The sequence below is a fragment of the Emys orbicularis genome, chromosome 1 (assembly GCF_028017835.1).
Source record: "Emys orbicularis isolate rEmyOrb1 chromosome 1, rEmyOrb1.hap1, whole genome shotgun sequence".
Classification (NCBI taxonomy): Eukaryota; Metazoa; Chordata; order Testudines; family Emydidae; genus Emys; species Emys orbicularis.
This window is the reverse complement of record NC_088683.1, coordinates 73,005,676-73,025,474: the sequence shown is the minus strand read 5'-3', so window position 1 is coordinate 73,025,474 and position 19,799 is coordinate 73,005,676. Positions and strand designations below refer to the sequence as shown.

The following is a 19,799-nucleotide window of genomic DNA, read 5'->3' as shown; positions in this document are numbered from 1 at the left end:
TCTTCCAATCTATGAATAAAATCGGGATGTGATCTGCTAGTTTTAAAATCTGGAAGTACATGATGACCAGAAACAATTGGAACTATAGCTTATACTTCCTTTATTTAATAAATATATTTTACATTTAAAACTAACTTATCTTGATAAACTTTTTTCTTGCCTATCCAGTGAATTTAAGATGGGTTTTATTTAACGAAAAACACAAAACCCCACCATTTTAAAGTTATCTTTCATTCCAATTTCCCATCTACATGCAGCTGGAAAAACATCACAAGCAACATATGAATCATTTAGTAAATAAGATGCCATAGGCCATTTTTAACATAATAAAAATATAAAAATAAGAATCTGAATAAACGTCTTAAGCTATATAATTAAATAGATATAGCATTTCCTCCTTGTTAGCACGAAGTACCACCAAACTTAGAGTAAAGGCTATATTTAATTAAAAATCAATATATTTACTAACCAATTAGATTCAACTTTTATTAGGACTAAAAAGTGCAAATGCAAAATAAAGATTTCCAGCTTGCTGATTTAAATCATGATCAAAATCAGTGAGTTAAATCAATTCATCCTGTTTGACTGGACGCCAGGATCTGGCCCACAGTTCCTGTGCATTAGCTACTGGAGCTAGTGTTTTGGTATAGTAACAAAGTAAAATAAACTTTTCAGCTGGCTGTGCAGTTCCCACGTATTCAGTTCCCTATGCCAATTCAGAAAATATCCAAACTCTGACCCATACATTAGGTAACACCCTCGCACATCTTGGCTGTTTGGGCAGTAAATCATGCTGCCTATTTTCCCATTGCTTATTCATGCAAAAGAAAGAAGACAGAAGAAAGTACTTTAACTTGTCTGTGTGTGTTTCAAAGGTCGCAGAAGTCATGGATTCTGGGGCTTGGGCGGCCCCGCAGCCAGCTGCACTGGCCACTGCTGGAGTGGTGTTCCCCCTGCCCCCCGAGCAGCAGCTGCTTGCGTTGCCGCCCCCCTCTTCCCCCCCTCCCCCCCCGATTTAGTCATGGGTATTTTTAGTAAAAGTCATGACCAGGTCACAGGCAATAAACAAAAATTCACGATCAGTGGCCTGTCCAAGGCTTTTACTAAAAATACCCATGACTAAATTGTAGCCTTAGTCATGAGGACTACACAAGATGATTGATCTAAACAAAGTCTAAGCATATAGAAATATTTACATAAATGGCTTTTTAAAAAATGGAAATAAGAGATTAAAGTAATTTAAATGTTTTGAAAACAAACAAAACTGGAAATAGGTACAAATGGCTATGACTGAGCACAAGTTAAAACAACAAAAAGTAAAGACTAACTATTAATGGGCAAAATAACTAGGTGAAGGAAAATATATATCTTAAAAATCATTATTGCATGCTCTTCCTTCCGTGTCACCTTACCCTTTTTGGTTTAAGACTATAAATTCTTGTCATCCATATGTTAGGAAAGAATCTAGTGACTTTTGGATACTATATTAAAAATTCTGCGGCTCTATAAAAAGCAGGCTTTCTAATTTTGAACACTGATTCATTAATCAGAGCTATGCCAAAAGTTTGATATGCACCTTTAACTCAAACCCAGGCAGATTTTGGGTTTATACAAATGGCCAGATGAGTTAACTATTTTATTCAAATGTTGTTTGCTACCTGCCAATGTCCTTTTAAACTCTTTAGCTCTGTCTGGATATCCATGAACTTGATTGAAGTAGCTGTTTGTGTTGTCTTAAGTTCCGTTTGCATTAGTTGGAGTAGTTCATGTGATATCTTTTAATATGGCTACCCAGCTCTACTTCATGTTCCAAGGAACAACAACTGGATATGTAAAAGTTGCTCAAATTTCAGATGCTGCAAACTGATTAAATATGATAGGACTTGAAGGGTTGTTGAGAACCACTCCACTGAAGAGCTGATATTAATCTTAATGGTAATTCCAATTCATCATTAGAGGTCTGAATGTGTTTTGGTGAGGGCTTTAGCATTTTAAAATAATTCTAAAACCTCTAAGAATCATTCTCACATTAGACATTTTATTCTAGATTTGTAAAATATCATGGTTTGTTGTCTTCTCCCTGCATCTAAGTTCATATTTTCACTTCTTGACTTTTTTTTTTTTTTTTTTTTAAATCTGTATCAAAACCACTCTTCCACCTAAAGGAATCTATTTTAGTAATCTTTCTCCTTTGACTGTGACAAAATTGCAATGCCTATTTTTGTTTAAGGCTTGAATCCCACTTGTACATTCACTGGACACTGTTGTCTTCATGTAAGATAATACCAGGGAGTGTGGTTTTTTTTTTTTTTTTTTTTTCCCCCCCCCCCAAGTATGGTATCACCTGCTTGTGAAGTGGTGTTGAATGAAACAAGGCTCACATCTCTGGAAAATTTAAGGCACGTTGTTCAATAGGCAGCAAAATATGGCCATAGGCTAGCAACTGTTGGCAGAAGTAGTAAGCTTACTATGATTCACATGAGAACTGGCTGTAATGATGTTCATTGTTCTCACTAGAAATCCTCAGCAGTGTTGGTATTCTGAAGGATATTAGAAGTTGTGACTGGGAGGTGGCACTTGAGCAAAGAATGCATTTGTTACTTATTTCTGGGGGAGAAATAACACTGTAGTCTGAAACTTCATGCTTATTTTTGTCTTGAGGGTATATATTTGTTAGCCATGTAAAGGTTGCTAAAACTTCATTTGACATTTTCTAGATCATATTGGTATGTGGGAAGCAGACTTTTCATGCTTCAATACTATTCTTGCTCTCCTCAATTCAAATTTCAAATATACTAATTTTTGAAACTTCAGACTCATTGATTCAATCGTCAGTAGGACATCTTAATTAGACATATGGATATCCTTTTTAGAAATAGTTAAGTGTTTGGAAAATTTGTACTGCACATGTGTAATACTATACTTTTTTCCACTAAATATTTAACTCTACTGAGATATGACACTCTTACACATGTGTAAAAGAGCATTCATAATAACACTGAACCTACAGCTAAAACCTGTATTTTACATATGCTAATCTGGTTATTTTAGTGAATGTCTCTTGCTCAGACAGGGAAACATTAAATTTCTGTTTCTAAAGGTAGATAATACTGAAATCAAAACTCTTTTTATGGAAAAACTAGTGAAAGTTTGATAATAATAAAAAGCAGTTCCAGTAGGTTTGAGTTCAATGCCAGATTGCTATTTGCATTTTGATTTTAATGTCAGTGTATTACTGTACACTGTAATACACTTCAGATGCAGTGTATTACTGCATCTGAAGAAGTGAGGTTCTTACCCACGAAAGTTTATGCTCCCAATACTTCTGTTAGTCTTAAAGGTGCCACAGGAGCCTCTGTTGCTTTTTACAGATTCAGATTAACACGGCTACCCCTCTGATACTTGAGTGTATTACTGGTTATATCTAACTTAACTGCAGTTTGCAATTACTTTGCCAGATTATTTCCATTGGTAAGAAAGAAATTGCCTGGTAATTTGTACTGTGTTTTATTTAGTAGCTTTGAAGACTTTTTTTAAATATACCCTTTACTGTGCATACGTGAAAGGGTGGTCTATTGTAACCTTGTATGTGGTTGTTCTATTGGTTGACACAATATTAAAGAAATGGTGAATCTACAAGGAGGAAAATTTTCAGAACAATCTCATTTTGAAATTAACTACAAGGCTAAACTTTTTCTTTTAAAATATTTCATTTTGCAGGTGCCTCTGGGAGAGTTCATCAGTCTCATCTGAATTCAGGAAGTTCTGAAAGTAAAACATACCAAAGCTTTCAGCAGATGAGGAATGTAATGGAAAAGGACAGGAAGAGTGAGAGAACTAGAGGCAGTGGCAAAGATTTAGCGTTTACCCTCATGCCCTTGTATGCTATTGGTGTGGGGGTGTTTGCAGCATACAAATTCCTGAAGGTAAATATTAAATATCTTAACCATAGAAGTGAGAGATGGTAAAGACCTAACAGGTCATTTGTTCCTCCCCGTGTCCATGCAGATTGTTCTTTAAAAGACACCTATTTTGGTTTTTTGCCCCCATGTGGCTTCAAAGATGAGCTGCAAAGTAAAAACTGTGCTGTTTACTTGTGTGTGTGTGTGTGTGTGTGTGTGTGTGTGTGTGTACTTTCTAACTCTCCTTTTTTTCCTCTTGTCTCTTACATTTCAAATCTAAGATCCTAACTTCCCTCTCTGGGTCTTGGACAAGACTTTGGCGATACAGCCTTATACAATAGTACTATTCATAACCTAAGCAGCGGCTCAAACTCTCTCTCTTCCCACGCAGAAACGTGTCCCCCTGCAGATTCTCTTTGCTTCCCCTCAGAAAAATGGTTTCTGTGGGGAAGCAAAGAGAAGCTGAACCAGTGCTTGCTCACTCCTCCCTGGCAGTGTGGGCACATCTGCCAAGGTACCTGGAGCAGCTGGGAGAGAGGTAAGCCTCACTGCGGGAGGGAAAGGGGTGTGTGTCTGTGGATGCCTTGGCTGCACAGGGACATTCGTCCCGGCTGGGCAGGGGAGGAGGACAATGATGGAGATGGAGTTCCCCCTCCTGCAACTGGGAGGACCCAACCCTAGTTGCTCCATGTGGGGGAAGTTCTGCATGGCAGTGGGGGGTCTGGGTGCAGGGGGTGAGGCTTGATGGGTAGAGAGTTCTGCATGTGGGAGAGTGAGGCTCAGTGGGGGGTTTGGGTGTATGGGGTGAGTCCAGAGGTATGGGGGTTGGTCAGATAGGGGGAGCAGCTCCCTGTACAGTGAGCCATCCCCCCCACTTCTTGGCCCCACCGTTCCTCCTCCACAAGGGGAGGGGTCCTGTATGGGAAGCTATTTCCCCCCCCCCCCCCCCGGTCTACCCAACCCCTGTGCATCTGGTCTAGCCCATGCACCCAGCCCCACTGCATCGGGAGCCCCCCACTGAGCCCCTCCCAAAGTTCTATCCTGCCAAGCCTCACTCCCTGCATCAGGAGCCCCCCACCCCCTCGAACCTCACACACTGCATCGGTAGCCCACCACACCTGGACCCCTTCCCCAGCATCCAGACCGCCCTTCTCCCCCCCCCCCCCCCCCCCCGCACTGAGCCCTAACCAACTTCACCTGTACTCCCCTGCACCCAGAGCCCCTCAATGAGTCCCTGTGCATACAGATCCCCTCTGCACCTGGATCTCCTACAGAGCTGCCTGCTTCTAAATTGCACCTGGTACTCTTGAGGGAATTCTGCACCTAAAATTAAAAATTCTGTGCCTAAACACTTTAATTTCTGCAAAATTCTGCCCATTTTATTTGTCAGAACAACACAGCAACAACAATATAATCACACCATTTTCAGTTATTTTGGTAATTTATTTAAAAATACTTGTCAGCAAATAACTGAAAATGGTGTGATTTTATTGTTGTTGCTGTGTTGTTTTGACAAATAAAATAGGTAGAATTTTTTTGGTGCAAAATTCTCTCAGGAGTAAATCTACCTGCCCTGTCTTAGAACATGCCAGCAGGGTCTAAAGGTACCTAATTCATGTAATTAGTACTTTCTAGAGCATGCTAGCAGCATTGTATAGACACGCCCTGAAATCTTTAGCAGTAGAAGTCTAGACTCCTCTTTTTTTTTTTAAATCCCAACAGTTATGCTGCAACAATGGGGAATTTTGTTTAAAAAACATAACACCATATCTATTTTTAGTGCTGAAAGAGAAGTAATAATCCAGTTTTCTAGCAAAGTGAGGTCCTGATATTTATTTGCATTGTGGTAGCTACTAAGATCTCCAGTCCTAGAACTGGACAACAGCATTCTGAGCACTATACAAACACATAATAAAATGAGTAGTCCCCGCTTTTCTGAAGTGATTACAGTCTAAATGAGACCAGAGACTACAGGTGGGTACAACAAACAAGGAGCATAAGGTAATAAGTCAAAACTGGACAGCATGAAAAGTAGTTGTCACATTACACCAGCTGCCTGACAGCTGTTGAAGTTTCTTTTGTGGGCATCATGACAGAGGAGAGTTTTAAGGAGGCTGATCAGTTGGCCTTGTGGATGTTTATGGGGAATCTCCTCCCATGCATGAGGAGCAATATGGGAGAGAGCGTGAAGGTGCTTGTTTATAACACATTTGTTAAATTTACAAAGACTAGTGTCATTGTCACAGCAGATGCTGCTGAAGTTGACATCTTCATGTGTATAGGAGATAATGGAGGACAGGCCTCAAAAGTACTTCTGGGAAATTCTGCGCCACTGCACATGTGCAGAATTCATGTCCCCCACAGTGTTGTTTTTTTTTCTCTGCAGAAAATAGATTCTGCTGGAGAGGGGCTTCAGTTACACCAGGGGCTGCTGTGACGCCAGAACAGAGGGCAGTTGGCTCAGGGTCTGGAGCAGCCAGCTGCAGATAGGGAGAAGGGGAGACACTGCATTCCTCACAGTGCCCCACTGACAGGGCCAGGTGAGGAAACACAGGATATTGGGGGGGGGGGGGGGATGGACAGAGTGGGGCACACAGGGCTGCTGTGGGTCACATAGACTGGGGTTCAGAAGGGCGGGGGGACAGACTGGGGTGGGGGCACAGGAGCTAGTGGGATGACAGCATTGAGCCAGGGACTGAATGGGAGTGGGGGTGCAGGGTGATGGGAGGGGGAGAACGGGAGCTTGTTTGCTGTGAGGAGAGGGAGGAATGCAAAGGGGGCTGACATAGTCAAAGCAGTGAGCCATGAAAACTATTTTTGCAGCAATATAAGCGGAGCAGACTGCATTTCTCACAAGCTGGAAAAGAAGAGGTAGTGGTAATTAAGTCTTAGGATGGGGGCCTGTACTACAAGAGACTTAACAGTATGGTTGGAGAGAAAAGGTCATTGCTAGAGGTCGCTTATCCAATATAAAAAGCAAAACCTCCCCCAATGCAATTTGCCTTTTAAATGCCCCAGATATATTTTCTTAAGGCCTTTCAGGCCCTGGAATTTTCCCCAAGAAAAATGGTGGAAGCCCTAGCTAGAGATATAGATAGGGCTTCCACCATTTTTCTTGGGGAAAATTCCAGGGCCCGAAAGGCCTTATCAAGAAAATTTTCCTGACATTCAGCATACCTTTTTTTTTTAATAATGTTATCACTCCCAATGAGATTTCTCTCTGCCACCCTATATGCTGGCATTCCTCAGCATCCTTGGTGTTTATACTCTTTGCATACTTGGAGATTGTCATCACTTAGCTATATAGAGAGCTTTATTAACATACTGTAGTTGAGGTAGTTAGCATACATAGATATGTCAGAAACTTGAGTCTTAATTGTCTTGCATAATCATATGGTCTAGGACAGGGGTCAGCAACCTATGGCACGTGTGCCAAAGGTGGCACGCGAGCTGATTTTCAGTGGCACTCTGCTGCCGGCCTGGGGTTTCGTCTGCAAATGGCTTTCCATTTTTTGCAGTGCACTGTGCAGTCTTGTAACTTCCTTCTGTAGCTTTGGCTGTAACACCTGGTCTAATTTCAGTTGCTGATGACTTATGACATGCAGGAGACCAGGCTAAATAAGCTGGTGGTCCCGTCCGGCCCTGGACTCCCTTGCTTATCTGGCCCCCATCACTGCAGTAGCTGAGCAATTCACTATTTTTAAGACACTTACCCTCCCGGCAGCCATGAAAACTCAGCAAGGAAAAACAAGGGCAAGGATCACAAGATCTGCATTTTAATTTAATTTTAAATGAAGCTTCTTAAACATTTTAAAAACCTTATTTACTTTACACACAACAATAGTTTAGTTATATAATATAGACTTCTAGAGAGAGACCTTCTAAAAATGTTAAAATGTATTACTGGCACGCAAAACCTTAAATTACAGTGAATAAATGAAGACTTGGCACACCACTTCTGAAAGGTTGCCGACCCCTGGTCTAGGAGGTTACATTTCTGAAGGTTTTTGTGGTTAAATGTAAATTGAAGGTGTTAATGTGTCTGCTAAAACAAATTCCCCAATTGAATAGCCTTATAGCAATTTTCATGCATTGTTCATACAGTGATTTGAGAAATTCTATAAACTGTTTTGACTAAAATGTGGCACCTAGTTTAAGGTGGCACTGTAAATCAGTGGGTTTTTTCTCTGTGCTTACAATGACATATTTGAGGTAGAAGTCAAAATATTATGCACTGATGAACAATGGGTGGGCAGGAGGGATAGCTCAGTGGTTTGAGCATTGGCTTCCTAAACCCAGGGTTGTGAGTTCAATCCTTGAGGGGGCCACTTAGGGATCTGGGGCAAAATCAGTACTTGGTCCTGCTAGTGAAGATAGGGGTCTGGACTCAATGACCTTTGAAGGTCCCTTCCAGGTCTAGGAGATAGGATAACGTATTTAAGGTCTTGAATGTAGTTTTATATACACATCTTTGTTATCCTTGGCTTGTTTTCTGGCAGCCTTGCAATAAATTGTCTGATTCTGAAGTGGGTACTTCTGGTGAGATTATATGAAACAAATAAAATTGTTTTGTTTTATATAATGCATCTGCAGAAAGCAACAGGACACCTGCTATACTAGCAAAACTAGAGTGATTTGGACAAACTTTTTATGGACATTATTTCACAAATGTTAAAATGTCACTTTTTTGGCAAAAAGCTTTGGATAGTTTCAGTGAGAGCTTTGCTGCGTTTGACTTAGTTTGAGGAGTGGGGGGGGGATCAAGGATGAATGAAAATATCACAAAGTAAATAGTAGCTGAAACTTTTAATACATTTAGATGCTTAAATAAGCATCTTCTATCTTCTAAAACGCATATTAAGCTATTATATTGGCTTAAGTGTAACTTCACTTTTTTTTTTTTTAAGATGAAATCTCAAGAAGGAAGTTCTTCCAAGAAAGAGAAAAATACAGCAGAAGATAAGGCAAAAGAAACAGGCAAGGCATCAGTTCAGAACATGCATAATTGCAAAATGCTTAGTTTTCCTTCTAAAATAAAACCATATACATTCATTGATAGTTGCAGAACAAAATCCAGTCCCTTAATTTATTAAAATGCTTTGAAGAACATTAGCAAGACTATTAATTTAAAATTAGGTGCTTGGGTATGTGATAGGCATAGAGCAATGCTCAGTAGTGGCATACTTAGAATCATAGAAATGTGGGGCTGGAAGGGACTCGGAGCAGCTGTCTAGCCCACCCACTCTGCTGAGGCAGCACCAAGTATACCTAGATCATAACTGACAGGTGTTTGTCCAGCCTGTTCCTAAAAGCCTCCAATGTTCAGGATTTCAGTCTTCCTTGGAAGCCTAGTCCAGAGCTTACTATCCTTTTAGTGAGATTGTTTTTCTTAATATCCAACCTAAATCTCCGTTGCTGCAGATTAAACAATTTACTTTTTGTCCTGCCTTGAGTGGACATGGAGAACAATTCATCACTGTCCTCTTTATTACAGCCCCAGCCCTCAACATATTTGAAGACTGAAGTCCCCCCTCAGCTTTCTTTTCTCAAGACTAAATATGTCCTGTTTTAACTTTCCGTATAGCTCCGGTTTTCTAAACTTCTTATCCTTTTTGTTGTTTTCCCCAGGACTCTCTAGCTTGTCCACATATTTCTTAAAGTATGGTGCCCAAAACTGGACACAATACTTTAGCTGAGGCCTACCATTGCTAACTAGAGTGGGACAATTACCTCCTGTGTTACATACAACACTTCTTAATACATCCCAGAATATTAGACTTTCTTGAAACTGATTCACATTGTTGGCTCATTCAATTTATGATCGCCCTTATCCTTTTCTGCAATACTACTGCCTAGCAAGTTATTTCCCAATTTGTGTTCACACATTTGATTTTTCCTTCCAAAGTGCAGTATTTTGCTCTTGTCTTTATTGAATTTCATCTTGTTGATTCCAGACCAATTCTTCAATTTTGTTTTTAATTCTAATCCTGTCCTTCAAAATGTTTGACATCAAGCTGGGAGGGGTTTCATCCTCAGACTTTACAAGCGTATTCTCCACTTCATTCCAAGTCATTAATGGAAATATTGAATAGTAATAGACCCAGGACTGACCCCTGAGGGACCCCATTAGATACGCCCTCCCAGTTTGACAGTGAACTGTTGATAACTACTATTTGAGAATGGTCTTTCAACCAGCTGTGCATCCACCCTATAGTAATTTCTTCTAGACTACATTTCCCTAGTTTTGCTTATTAGACTGTCATGTGGAACTGTCAAAAGCTTTACTAACATCAAGATCTATCACACATACTTCTTCTCCCCTTCCCCCCCCCCCCCCAACCAGTGGGCCAGTAACCCTATCAAAGAAGGGGCGTGTCAGGATTTATTTTTTGATGAATCCATGTGGGCTATTACATGAAACCCTATTATCCTGTAGGCACTTACAAATTGATTGTTTAATAACTTGTTCCAGTATTTTTCAGAGTATCAAAGTTAGGCTGACTGGTCTCTAATTTCCTGAGTCCTCTTTGTTCCTCTTTTTAAAGATATGTACTATGTTTGCTGTTTTCCAGGCTTCTGGGACCTTACCCATCCTCCATGAGTTTTTGAAGATAGTTCCCAATGGTTCTGAGATTGCTATGTCTAGTTCCTTAGAGTAAACTTTGTCAGGCCCTGCCATCTTGAATGCATCTAATTTATCTAAATATTCTCTAACTTGTTCCTTCCCTCTTATTGTTAATATTGTGTTAAGCATTTGGTCACAGTTAACCTTTTTATGGAAGACTTAAGCAAAACAAGCATTAAACACCTCAACCTTCTTGTTGTCACTGTTATTAGATCTCCTTCTCCCGCTAAGCAGTGGTCCAATGCTTTCTCTTGCTCCTAATGTATTTCCAGAACCTATTCATATTGCCTTCTGTTTCCTGCTAGGTGTAACTCATTGTGTCTTAGGCGTTCTGATTTTTGTCTCTACATGCTTGTGCTATTCTTGTGTTCGTCCTTAACAATTTGTCCATGTTTCCACATTTTTAGAATTCTTTTTTTTTTTTTTTTTTTTTTTTTCTTTTTTTTTTTCATTTTTCAGGTCATTAAGGAGCTATTTGTGAGCCTTTGGTTTCAAAATGCCAAGGGTATGACTTTTGTTTTTGGTTGGTTCGTTCTGTTTAGCAATGAGGACACATCATACATATTTAGAATAACTTGCTGTAACAAGACATTCTTGGTTGATAACTGCAAAGTAATGCACACTGGAAAACCTAATCCCAATTGTACATACAAAACAATGGGATCTAAATTAGCTATTACCACTTAAGAGATCTTGGAGTCATTGTGGCTAGTTCTGTGAAAACATCCACTCAATGCTAAGTGGCAGTCAAAAAAGCTAACAGAATGTTAGGAATAATTAGGAAAAGGATAGAAGATAATAAGACATTAAATCTATATAAATCCATGATATGCCCATACCTTGAATACTGCACACAGATGTGGTCACCCCATCTCAAAGATAGATTAGAATTGGAAAAAGTACAGAAAAGGGCAACAAAAATGATTAGGAGTATGGAACAATTTCCATATGAGGAGAGATTAATCAGACTGACTCTTCAGATTGGAAAAGAGATGATGAAGGGGGAATATAATAGAGGTCTATAAAATCATGACTGGTGTGGAGAAAGTAAATAATGAAGTGGTATTTACTCCTTCACATAACACTAGAACCAGGAGTCATCCAATGAAATTAATAGGCAGTAGGTTCAAAACAAACAAAAGGAAGTACTTCTTCACACAGTGCACAGCCAACCTGTGCAACTCGTTGCCAAGGGATGTTGTGAAGGCCAAAAGTATAACCGAGTTCAAAAATTAGGTAAATAAGTTCATGGAGGATAGGTACATCAGTGGGTATTAACCAAGATGGTCAGGGATGCAATCCTGTGCTCTGGGTGTCCCCTGGCCTCTGACTATGAGAAACTGGGAGTGGACGACGGGATTTGCCCTGTTCTGTTCATTCCCTCTGAAGCACCTGGCATTGGCCACTGTTGGAAGACTGGATACTGGTCTAGATGGACCATTGGTCTGACCTAGGATGGCCATTCTTATGCTTGGTTGAATGCTCTTCAATAAAGTAATTTTGAGGGTGGGAGTTTGGCGGTTTAGGTAGATTACTGCTTTTTTGGGTCACACTCTCATTGATCTTCTGCTCTAATGAACTAATGTGTCATTTTTAGAGTAGGTCAGACTGGGCATGTCAAATTTTAGTGTAGTTAAAAATCATAACAGCTTTATAGAAGAGATGTAGTAAAGAATAATGGAGTAATCCATTACCACTGCATACTAATAAAAGATTGTTCCCCACAACACACTTTCTTGTGTCTTATTGAGCCTAGTCTAAACACCAAGTTATGTGGTTTCTGTAGGTCCTTTGGGGAACCTAAGTAAGCTTAATAGTTACTATCAGGATGTCTTGCTTTTATAGTCATGATTTTCCCTTTATTACTCCTAGTTACATTCCTTTTTATTTACTATCCTAACCAACTCCTGTGCCTTTGCTGGTGTTTACATCCTTCAAATCCCTGTAACCTATTAGTGTGTCCTCCCCATCATGCTTAGGAAAATATTTGTGTGTATAGTTTTTCTTTTTCATTAGTCAATTTCCCCCCCCATTTGTCTGATAACTGGAGTTTACCTTTTCTGGACTCCAGTTCCTCCTTTTTTGGGGGTAAGGTAGTGCCAAGAGCTGAGCAACTTTTACACACAGTCACTCCAAAGTTTTACAGAGAAGGGGTTACTTTATTTCTTTTTGATAATGTCTACCTAACCAAAAACATAATTTGGCTTTTATTTCTTTGCTGCCATTTTGCAGTGCAAACACATGTCTAATACACTGTCTTCTCTTTTAGAACATCAGCTTTTGGAACTGGAGCAGCATCTAGCACAGACAGAGAAAATTTTAAATTCTTTATTGACTCAGTTAGACCCACTGTCGAACTGGTGAGTAATTTCAGGATAAGGGATACAGGTTATGCCTTAAATAAAGTTATATTAATTGCCCCCAACTTTTTAGGGAGTTACAAACATCTCAAAAGATCATCTTATTTATGAGGTGAAAGGTACTGAGAAACCTTGTTTGTAATGTAGCATTTGTATAATGCTGTACATACAGTAGCCAACGCTGCAGATTTAAACAGGCATTGCTACAGACAGCTCCCTTGTTGACATACCGATGTAAGCAGCATAGTAATGGGATGATAATACTGCAAAGTGGTATTTTCATGTCTTTCCACATTCAAAACACCCATGTAAAACATGTTCACCAATTTTGCTTCAGTTCTTTAGAAACAATACTATTATCTTAAGTACTAAGTAAAATTCCTGATTTCTCAAATGATTTTTAATAAAGATTGTTTTCAAAATTATGGGAAGCCCAGTTGTAGAAAAACTGATCTTAATTGAAACTTGATACAGATTCTGAGGAAGGAGAAATAAGCATAGTTTTTAGTGAAATCTCTTCTAAATACAAAGTAAACCTAAATAGCATTTGAAATTCTTTGCTGGGGATTGGATGGCTCATGACTGTTAATATAATATGGAGTTTCTTCCCCTTCCAGATCATGTGTAGTGACCAAAAGTAATTACCATTTGATAGCTACCATATTTGGCCTTTATGAACTTATCTTACTTGGTTTAGGTGGCCATGAATGTATATCATAGGGAATTATCATAATTTCTGATCCATTGGTAGTCTCAGTAGAAAACTAGGGAATAACTAACAAGAGCTACTTATACTTCTAGAAAAGTACCTTCCCTGAAGTAGGGTTGAGGCACACTAATTGGGAGTGTTGTACATCAGCAATCAAGAGTACTCAGTTCACACACCGATAGGGACTGTGTGTTGATTTGACATCTTTCATGAGAACTATGTTATTAAATTAAAACAAATGTATTACCTCGGTGCTGTTCTTGAACTTAATAACTTTCAGTACATTATTAAATTTAATAGGTTGAAGCTCCTTATTAAATCAGAAAATTAAATGACAAACTTGCAACTGGTTAATACTCTAACAGCAATCTCTTCAAAACAAAACATCTTGATAAGACACTTTTATCCAAGCTGTAATGTTCCCTTTCTGAGGTCTTATTTGACAAGTTGTCTAGAATAGCTTTCATTGTTAATTCCATCTTTCAATGGGCACTTCTTCAACTGGAACACCCATCATAAAAATTCAGTAATGAAATCAGCCAGTAGCTATATTTCAGTTTTGCTTTTTTGTTCTCAATCTTCAGAGGAAATGTAGTGATGGTTGCCAACAGGTTTTAAAACTGTTTTTAGTCACTCATCCAACCATGAAGTTCGATCTATTCTGGAGTCAGAATAATATTTTCGGTGAAATTTTGACAAGTATTCATTTCCAGGTGTAGCTCAGGTGAACCTTCAGCTTCTTGTCTCTTCATTTCAGTGTTAATGCTTTGGCTTGTGAACAGAAAGATGAAATAATGACACAGCTCCAGTCCATTAGACAGCTGATGAAGGAAAGTGGATTGGATAAATCAGAAATGAAACTAAAAGGTACTTCTAGTTTTCAGTCAATGTTGTAGATCCTTATTACAGTAAATCAGTGTTTAGCTTACTTAAGTTGTAAAGAATTGAATGTTCAGTTCATACATCTTGGATACAATATGGTTCTTACTTCCAGACTGGTGGATATTATCAGATGGTATTTTAAAATCTTATTTTGCCACTAGTTGTCTATAAAAGTAGCAGCTCACTTACCTGACGGGTACCTAGTTACAAATTGAGATGTTGGATCTTTAGAGGTGGGAACACAGCTCAATCCTACCAGAATACACTGCTGCATTTAGAGCCAGAAGTCCACTGCTGCTTTATTAGAGAGATTGGAATTGACGGAATGCATCATGAGCTCTCGGCCTCAATAGGCTGCTAATGCATTAGTCAGACTTTTTGGAGGAATTAAAACTGAAACTTCTAAGAATGACTTCTGAAACTGAGAACCCTGTCACTAATCTTAAATCTTCATTTTCTTTTTTTGTAAACTAAGATGTTAATCACACATGTAATGAGAAACTTGAAGATCTCATTCAGTCATTTGGCAAACACACTCAGGAAAAAGCAGATGACAATGAAGATCATAGTATTGAAGATCTGCTTGAAGATACTGATGGTTGTTACAGAAAGGAAGAGCATGAACTGTGTGACTGTGAATTCACACTTAGTCAGCTGATTGAGCCAAAGGTGATAGAAGTTCAAGAAATAATAAATAGAGAGATACTGGAACCAGAAGAGACTGAATTAAGGCGGCGTAATAGATATGAATTAAATATGCATATATAAAATGTTCAAAATTAAAGAATTGTTGCACATAACATTGTATGCACTTTTAAAATATTCTGTCACTGCTATATGCTTTAAAAGTAGAGGTGAAATCCTGCCCCACTGAAGTCAATGGAAGTTCTGCAATTGACTTCAGTGGGTGGCAGGCTTTCACCCAGAATGTTTACACATATAGTTCTATTTATTTTTTCTATAGAAAATATTTCTGTACTATCTGTATATAATACACTGAAATTACACATGGTGCTCCACTAAAGCATCAAGATTTCTTAATACAATATTTGTTTTCATACCTAATTAAAACTAAGAGGAATGGATACAACTCATAGTGATTATTTTAAATATAGAAATCTTAGAGTAATTTAAATGTCTTTTTCTGGAGTTTCACGTGCAAACTGAAGAAAGTATACTGCTGGGGGGATTCTGGTGCCTGCAGAAAATAGCTCCCTTGTAGAATTCCTGTGCTTCCCTGCAGGGAAGCAAAGGGAAGCCACACGGGGGGTGACCATGGGTGCAGTTTTTTTGGGGGGGATTGCTCCCTCCAAATACAGGTGAGGTATGGGGGGAGGGAGGCACAGAGTTATGTGCCACTGCCCCCCCCCCCACCCCATATTTCCACAAGCACACAGCTACCCAGCTGAAGGAGGCTGCCTTCTGCTCTGCTGCCTCTGCAGCTGAACACTGCCTCCTGGGTCCTAGTGCCAGTCATACTCCCCTTCTGTGTGCTGGGAGCTTTCCTGTTTCCTGTACAAGAGTGAGTGCCTGCGGTGGGGCTGGGTAAGCGAGGGTGGGGGGAAGAGGCAGTGGGGAAGGAAGGGGGTGGAATAGAGCAGGGGGAGGGGAATGTGGGAGTGAGAGGAGGGGAATAGAGAAGAAAAGGGAATAGGGGAATCGTGGGGGGACGAAGGAATCCGGCATACAGTGTACCCTCGGCAGCAGCTGGGGCTCCCCTGTTAAGCAGGTCCATTGAACCCTCACCCTGACAAGCCCTACTGCCGTACACCTGGACCCCACTGATCCCCAACCTGCTGCACCTGGATCCCCACCACATCAAGCCCCACTCCCCCAGAATCTGGCCCCCCGTTAAGCCCCCACACCCAGACCTCCCTGCTGAGCTCCAACCACCTTCACCTGGATCCCCTGCTGAGTCCCATTGCCCCTTCACCTAGAACCCCCGCCAACGAGCCCTGTGCATCTAGATCTTCCACTGAGCCACCCGCACCCAGATTGCCCCACACAGAAACCTCACCCCATACCTGGATCCCCCCACACCAAGCCCCTTCACACTTGGATCTTGCTGGCGCAGAGGGGCAGGGCCCCAGGGTGTTTGTGGGGCAGGTTCAGCCTTTGCACTATGTCAGGGTCAGGTGCAGCCTCACAGCTGAGTCCCTATACGGGGGGGGCTTCAGGGTGATCTCCCACCTCAATGCAGTCAGTGGCCTGTGCTCCCCACTGCCATGCTGGAGGCACATTTATTGATAAAATTTGCAGAATTTTAAAATACTGTACACAGAATTTTTAAATTTTTTGGTGCAGAATTCCCTCAGGAGTAAAAATAGCTATTCTGTGCATACTTATTAGACACTGAGAGGAACTCAAACCAGTTCTGACTGTATTCCTGTACTTTAACAAATCCTGCAGGCATACTGTCGTAGTCTCTTGAAGGAAAATGGAAATGACTATTGTAGGGATGTCCTTTTAAATACCATTTTAATAACTATTTTATTTATTTGTAGAATTTTATATTCTATCTAAAAAAAAAATTATAAGGTCCATCCTTCATTTGCATTATTGTGGAAATTGTGGATTCCACAATATTAGGCTTCTACCGCAGTTTTGTTTTTGAATTAGCTTACTTTGCACAGTCCACAATTTTGCATACATTTTGAGGTTTGCAAGACACTTTTTTCCCCTCCATTAGTACATTAAATAATCTTGGAGAGTTTTGGACAGGGCTGTAACCAGGGTGGGGGGAGCAGGGCAGCCTCCCTGGGTGCAAAGCTGGGATGGGAGGAAGAGGAGGGCGTGGAAAAAATGGGGTGGAAAAATTATAGGGGGGGGGGGGAACAGTAGGGAGTTCAGCCCTGCACAGTATTGCCCCCTTACCTCTGTGCTGCTGCTGGTGGCGGTGTTTGCCTTCAGAGCTGGATGCCTGGAGAGTGGCAGCTGCTGGTCAGGCACCGAGCTCTGAAGGCAGTACCACCACCAGCAGCAGTGCAGAAGTAAAGGGGGCAATACCATGCCTCCTGCAGGGCTCTACCCCCTACTGTTTTTTTTTTTTTTTTCTGCCCCACACTTCCTGGTTCTGTGCCCTGGATGGCTCCCCTGCGCTGGTTGCGGCCCTGTAGTTGCACCAGATTGTCTGGTTATCACCTTTTTTTTTTTTTTTTTTTTTTTGCGCAGGTATAACATAAACATTCAACTATTATTGTTCCAGCAATTTTTTCTTAAACAAATAAGTTAACTGTGGCTCTTTCCAAATTACAGATATTAATATAGGTTCATTATTACTTTTTTGTGATTCTCCTCCCGCTCTCTCTCCTCTCCCCCCCCTTACCCCCCCCAATGTCTTATCCACAATTGAGATGTGGGAAGATCATCCTGCAATTCAGGTAGGGTCTTAATTATTTAAAATAAATTGCCAAAACAAGTTCAGTTGTTTTAATAGATGCTCTAGAACTTAAGTCTACACAATACAGGCTTAAACTTGTATACAAACTAGATATGGGATCACACTTCATCTGCTAGTGAAGTGTAGCCATCTTAAGTGGGCAATGCAGCAGCTGTTTAACAGCTCTAAGAACAACAGACAGGCCTGTCACCGGAGCTGATCCAGAGAACAGAATGGTGTGCTGTCAGGAGCTAAATTATGGGATGTAGACCTGAGTCTGAAGAGAATCCTAATGAGTCCTTCATGAGGGAACAAATGATACTACTAGATTCTCTCTGGAATGCGTAAAGGGAGGCAATACCAGGTTGGGAAAGACTCTTGAAATGGAGTCTCAGGTGATCTTCAGTGGGATTCTACCTTTCCTTAGAGGAAGAGAGCAAAGGTGAGACAAGATTATGATGATCAACAGATGGCTCAGGCAGTGGTGCTATAAGGAGGGTTTTGGAGTGTTTGACCACTAGGAAGTATTCATGGACAGAGGACTGGTCTCATGGGACAGACTCCACCTGAGTAGGGAGGGGAAATAGACTTCTGGGTTGGAGCTTGGCACAATTGATTGATTAAAAGAGCTTTAAACTAGGAACTCAGAGGAGATGGTTGGGAGGAAAATCAAGAAAGAGAATACAGCAATAGAGAAAGGAACAGCAGTGGGTTGAAGAATGAACATTAAGAGGAAAGACAGTGCTCATATCAATGAAGCTAACAGGTAGGTGACACTGGCAGTAGAATGGCTGTACCCAATCAGGTGAGGAATCCAGGCTAAGCCAAGCAGAAACAACTCAAATGTTTGTATACCAATGCAAGGAGCCTGGGTAACAAAATGAAGGAACTAGAACTATTCATGCAGGAAGTGAAACCAGGTATTATAGGAATAACAGAAACATGGTGGAATTGTAGTCATGACTGGAGTACAGGTAATGAAGGGTATGTGCTGTTCAAGAAAGACAGAAATAAATGTCAAGGTGGTGGAGTAGTATATTAATGACAAGGTAGACTGTAAAGAAATTAGAAGTGATGGAATGGATAAGACAGTCTGATTTGGGTCAAAATCACTTTGGGGAAGAAAGCTACCAGAGGTTCCCCAGGGCTAGTGCTTGGGGTATGCTACAGACCCCCAGGATCCAACTTGGATATGGAGACCTCTTTAATATTTATAATGAAATAAATAATACTGAGAATTATCTGGGAAGTTAAAGTCTCCCATAATCTCACACACATTGGAGGACAAGTGCTACTATTAATAGGGCCCAGATTTTCCTGGGTGTGATAGTTGACAGATTTCTTCACCAAATAATCACTGCACCAACAAGAGGTGATGCCATTTTAGATTTGGTATTGGTGAGTAGTAAGGACCTCATAGAAGAGCTAGTTGTAGGGGATAACCTTGGTTCAAGTAATCATGAGTTAATTCAGTTTAAACTAAATGGAAGGATAAACAAAAATAGATCTGCATCTAGGGTCCTTGATTTTCAAAAGGGCAAACTTTAAAAAATTAAGGGAATTTGTTAGGGAAGTGGACTGGACTGAAGAACTCAAGGTTCTGAATGTGGTGGAGGCTTGGAATTACTTTGTCACAGTTGCAAAAACTGTCTGAAGCCTGCATCGCAAGCAAGAGGAAAACATTTGTAGGGAAGGGTTGCAGACCAAACTGAATGGGTAAGCATCTCAAAGAGATTATTAAGAGAAAGCAGAAAACCTACAAGGAATGGAAGATTGGGGAGGAGGGGGGATTTGAGGGGGGGGGATAGCTCAGGGGGGATTTGGGGGGAGGGATAGCTCAGTGGTTTGAGCATTGGCTTGCTAAACCCAGGGTTGTGAGTTCAATCGTTGAGGGGGCCATTTAGGGATCTAGGGCAAAAATCTGTCTGGGGATTTGTCCTGC

At 40.5% G+C, this 19,799-nt stretch overlaps 1 protein-coding gene across 1 annotated transcript in view; it reads left to right on the top strand.

The window, feature by feature from the left end:
* Window positions 1–19,799, top strand: part of CAPS2 (calcyphosine 2) — a 120,703-nt gene that overhangs the window by 6,211 nt on the left and 94,693 nt on the right. The window contains exons 2-5 of the mRNA XM_065413081.1: window positions 3,721–3,926; window positions 8,810–8,879; window positions 12,797–12,887; window positions 14,354–14,463. Coding sequence (XP_065269153.1) covers window positions 3,721–3,926; window positions 8,810–8,879; window positions 12,797–12,887; window positions 14,354–14,463 — 477 coding nt within the window. The remainder of the gene's footprint in view (window positions 1–3,720; window positions 3,927–8,809; window positions 8,880–12,796; window positions 12,888–14,353; window positions 14,464–19,799) is intronic.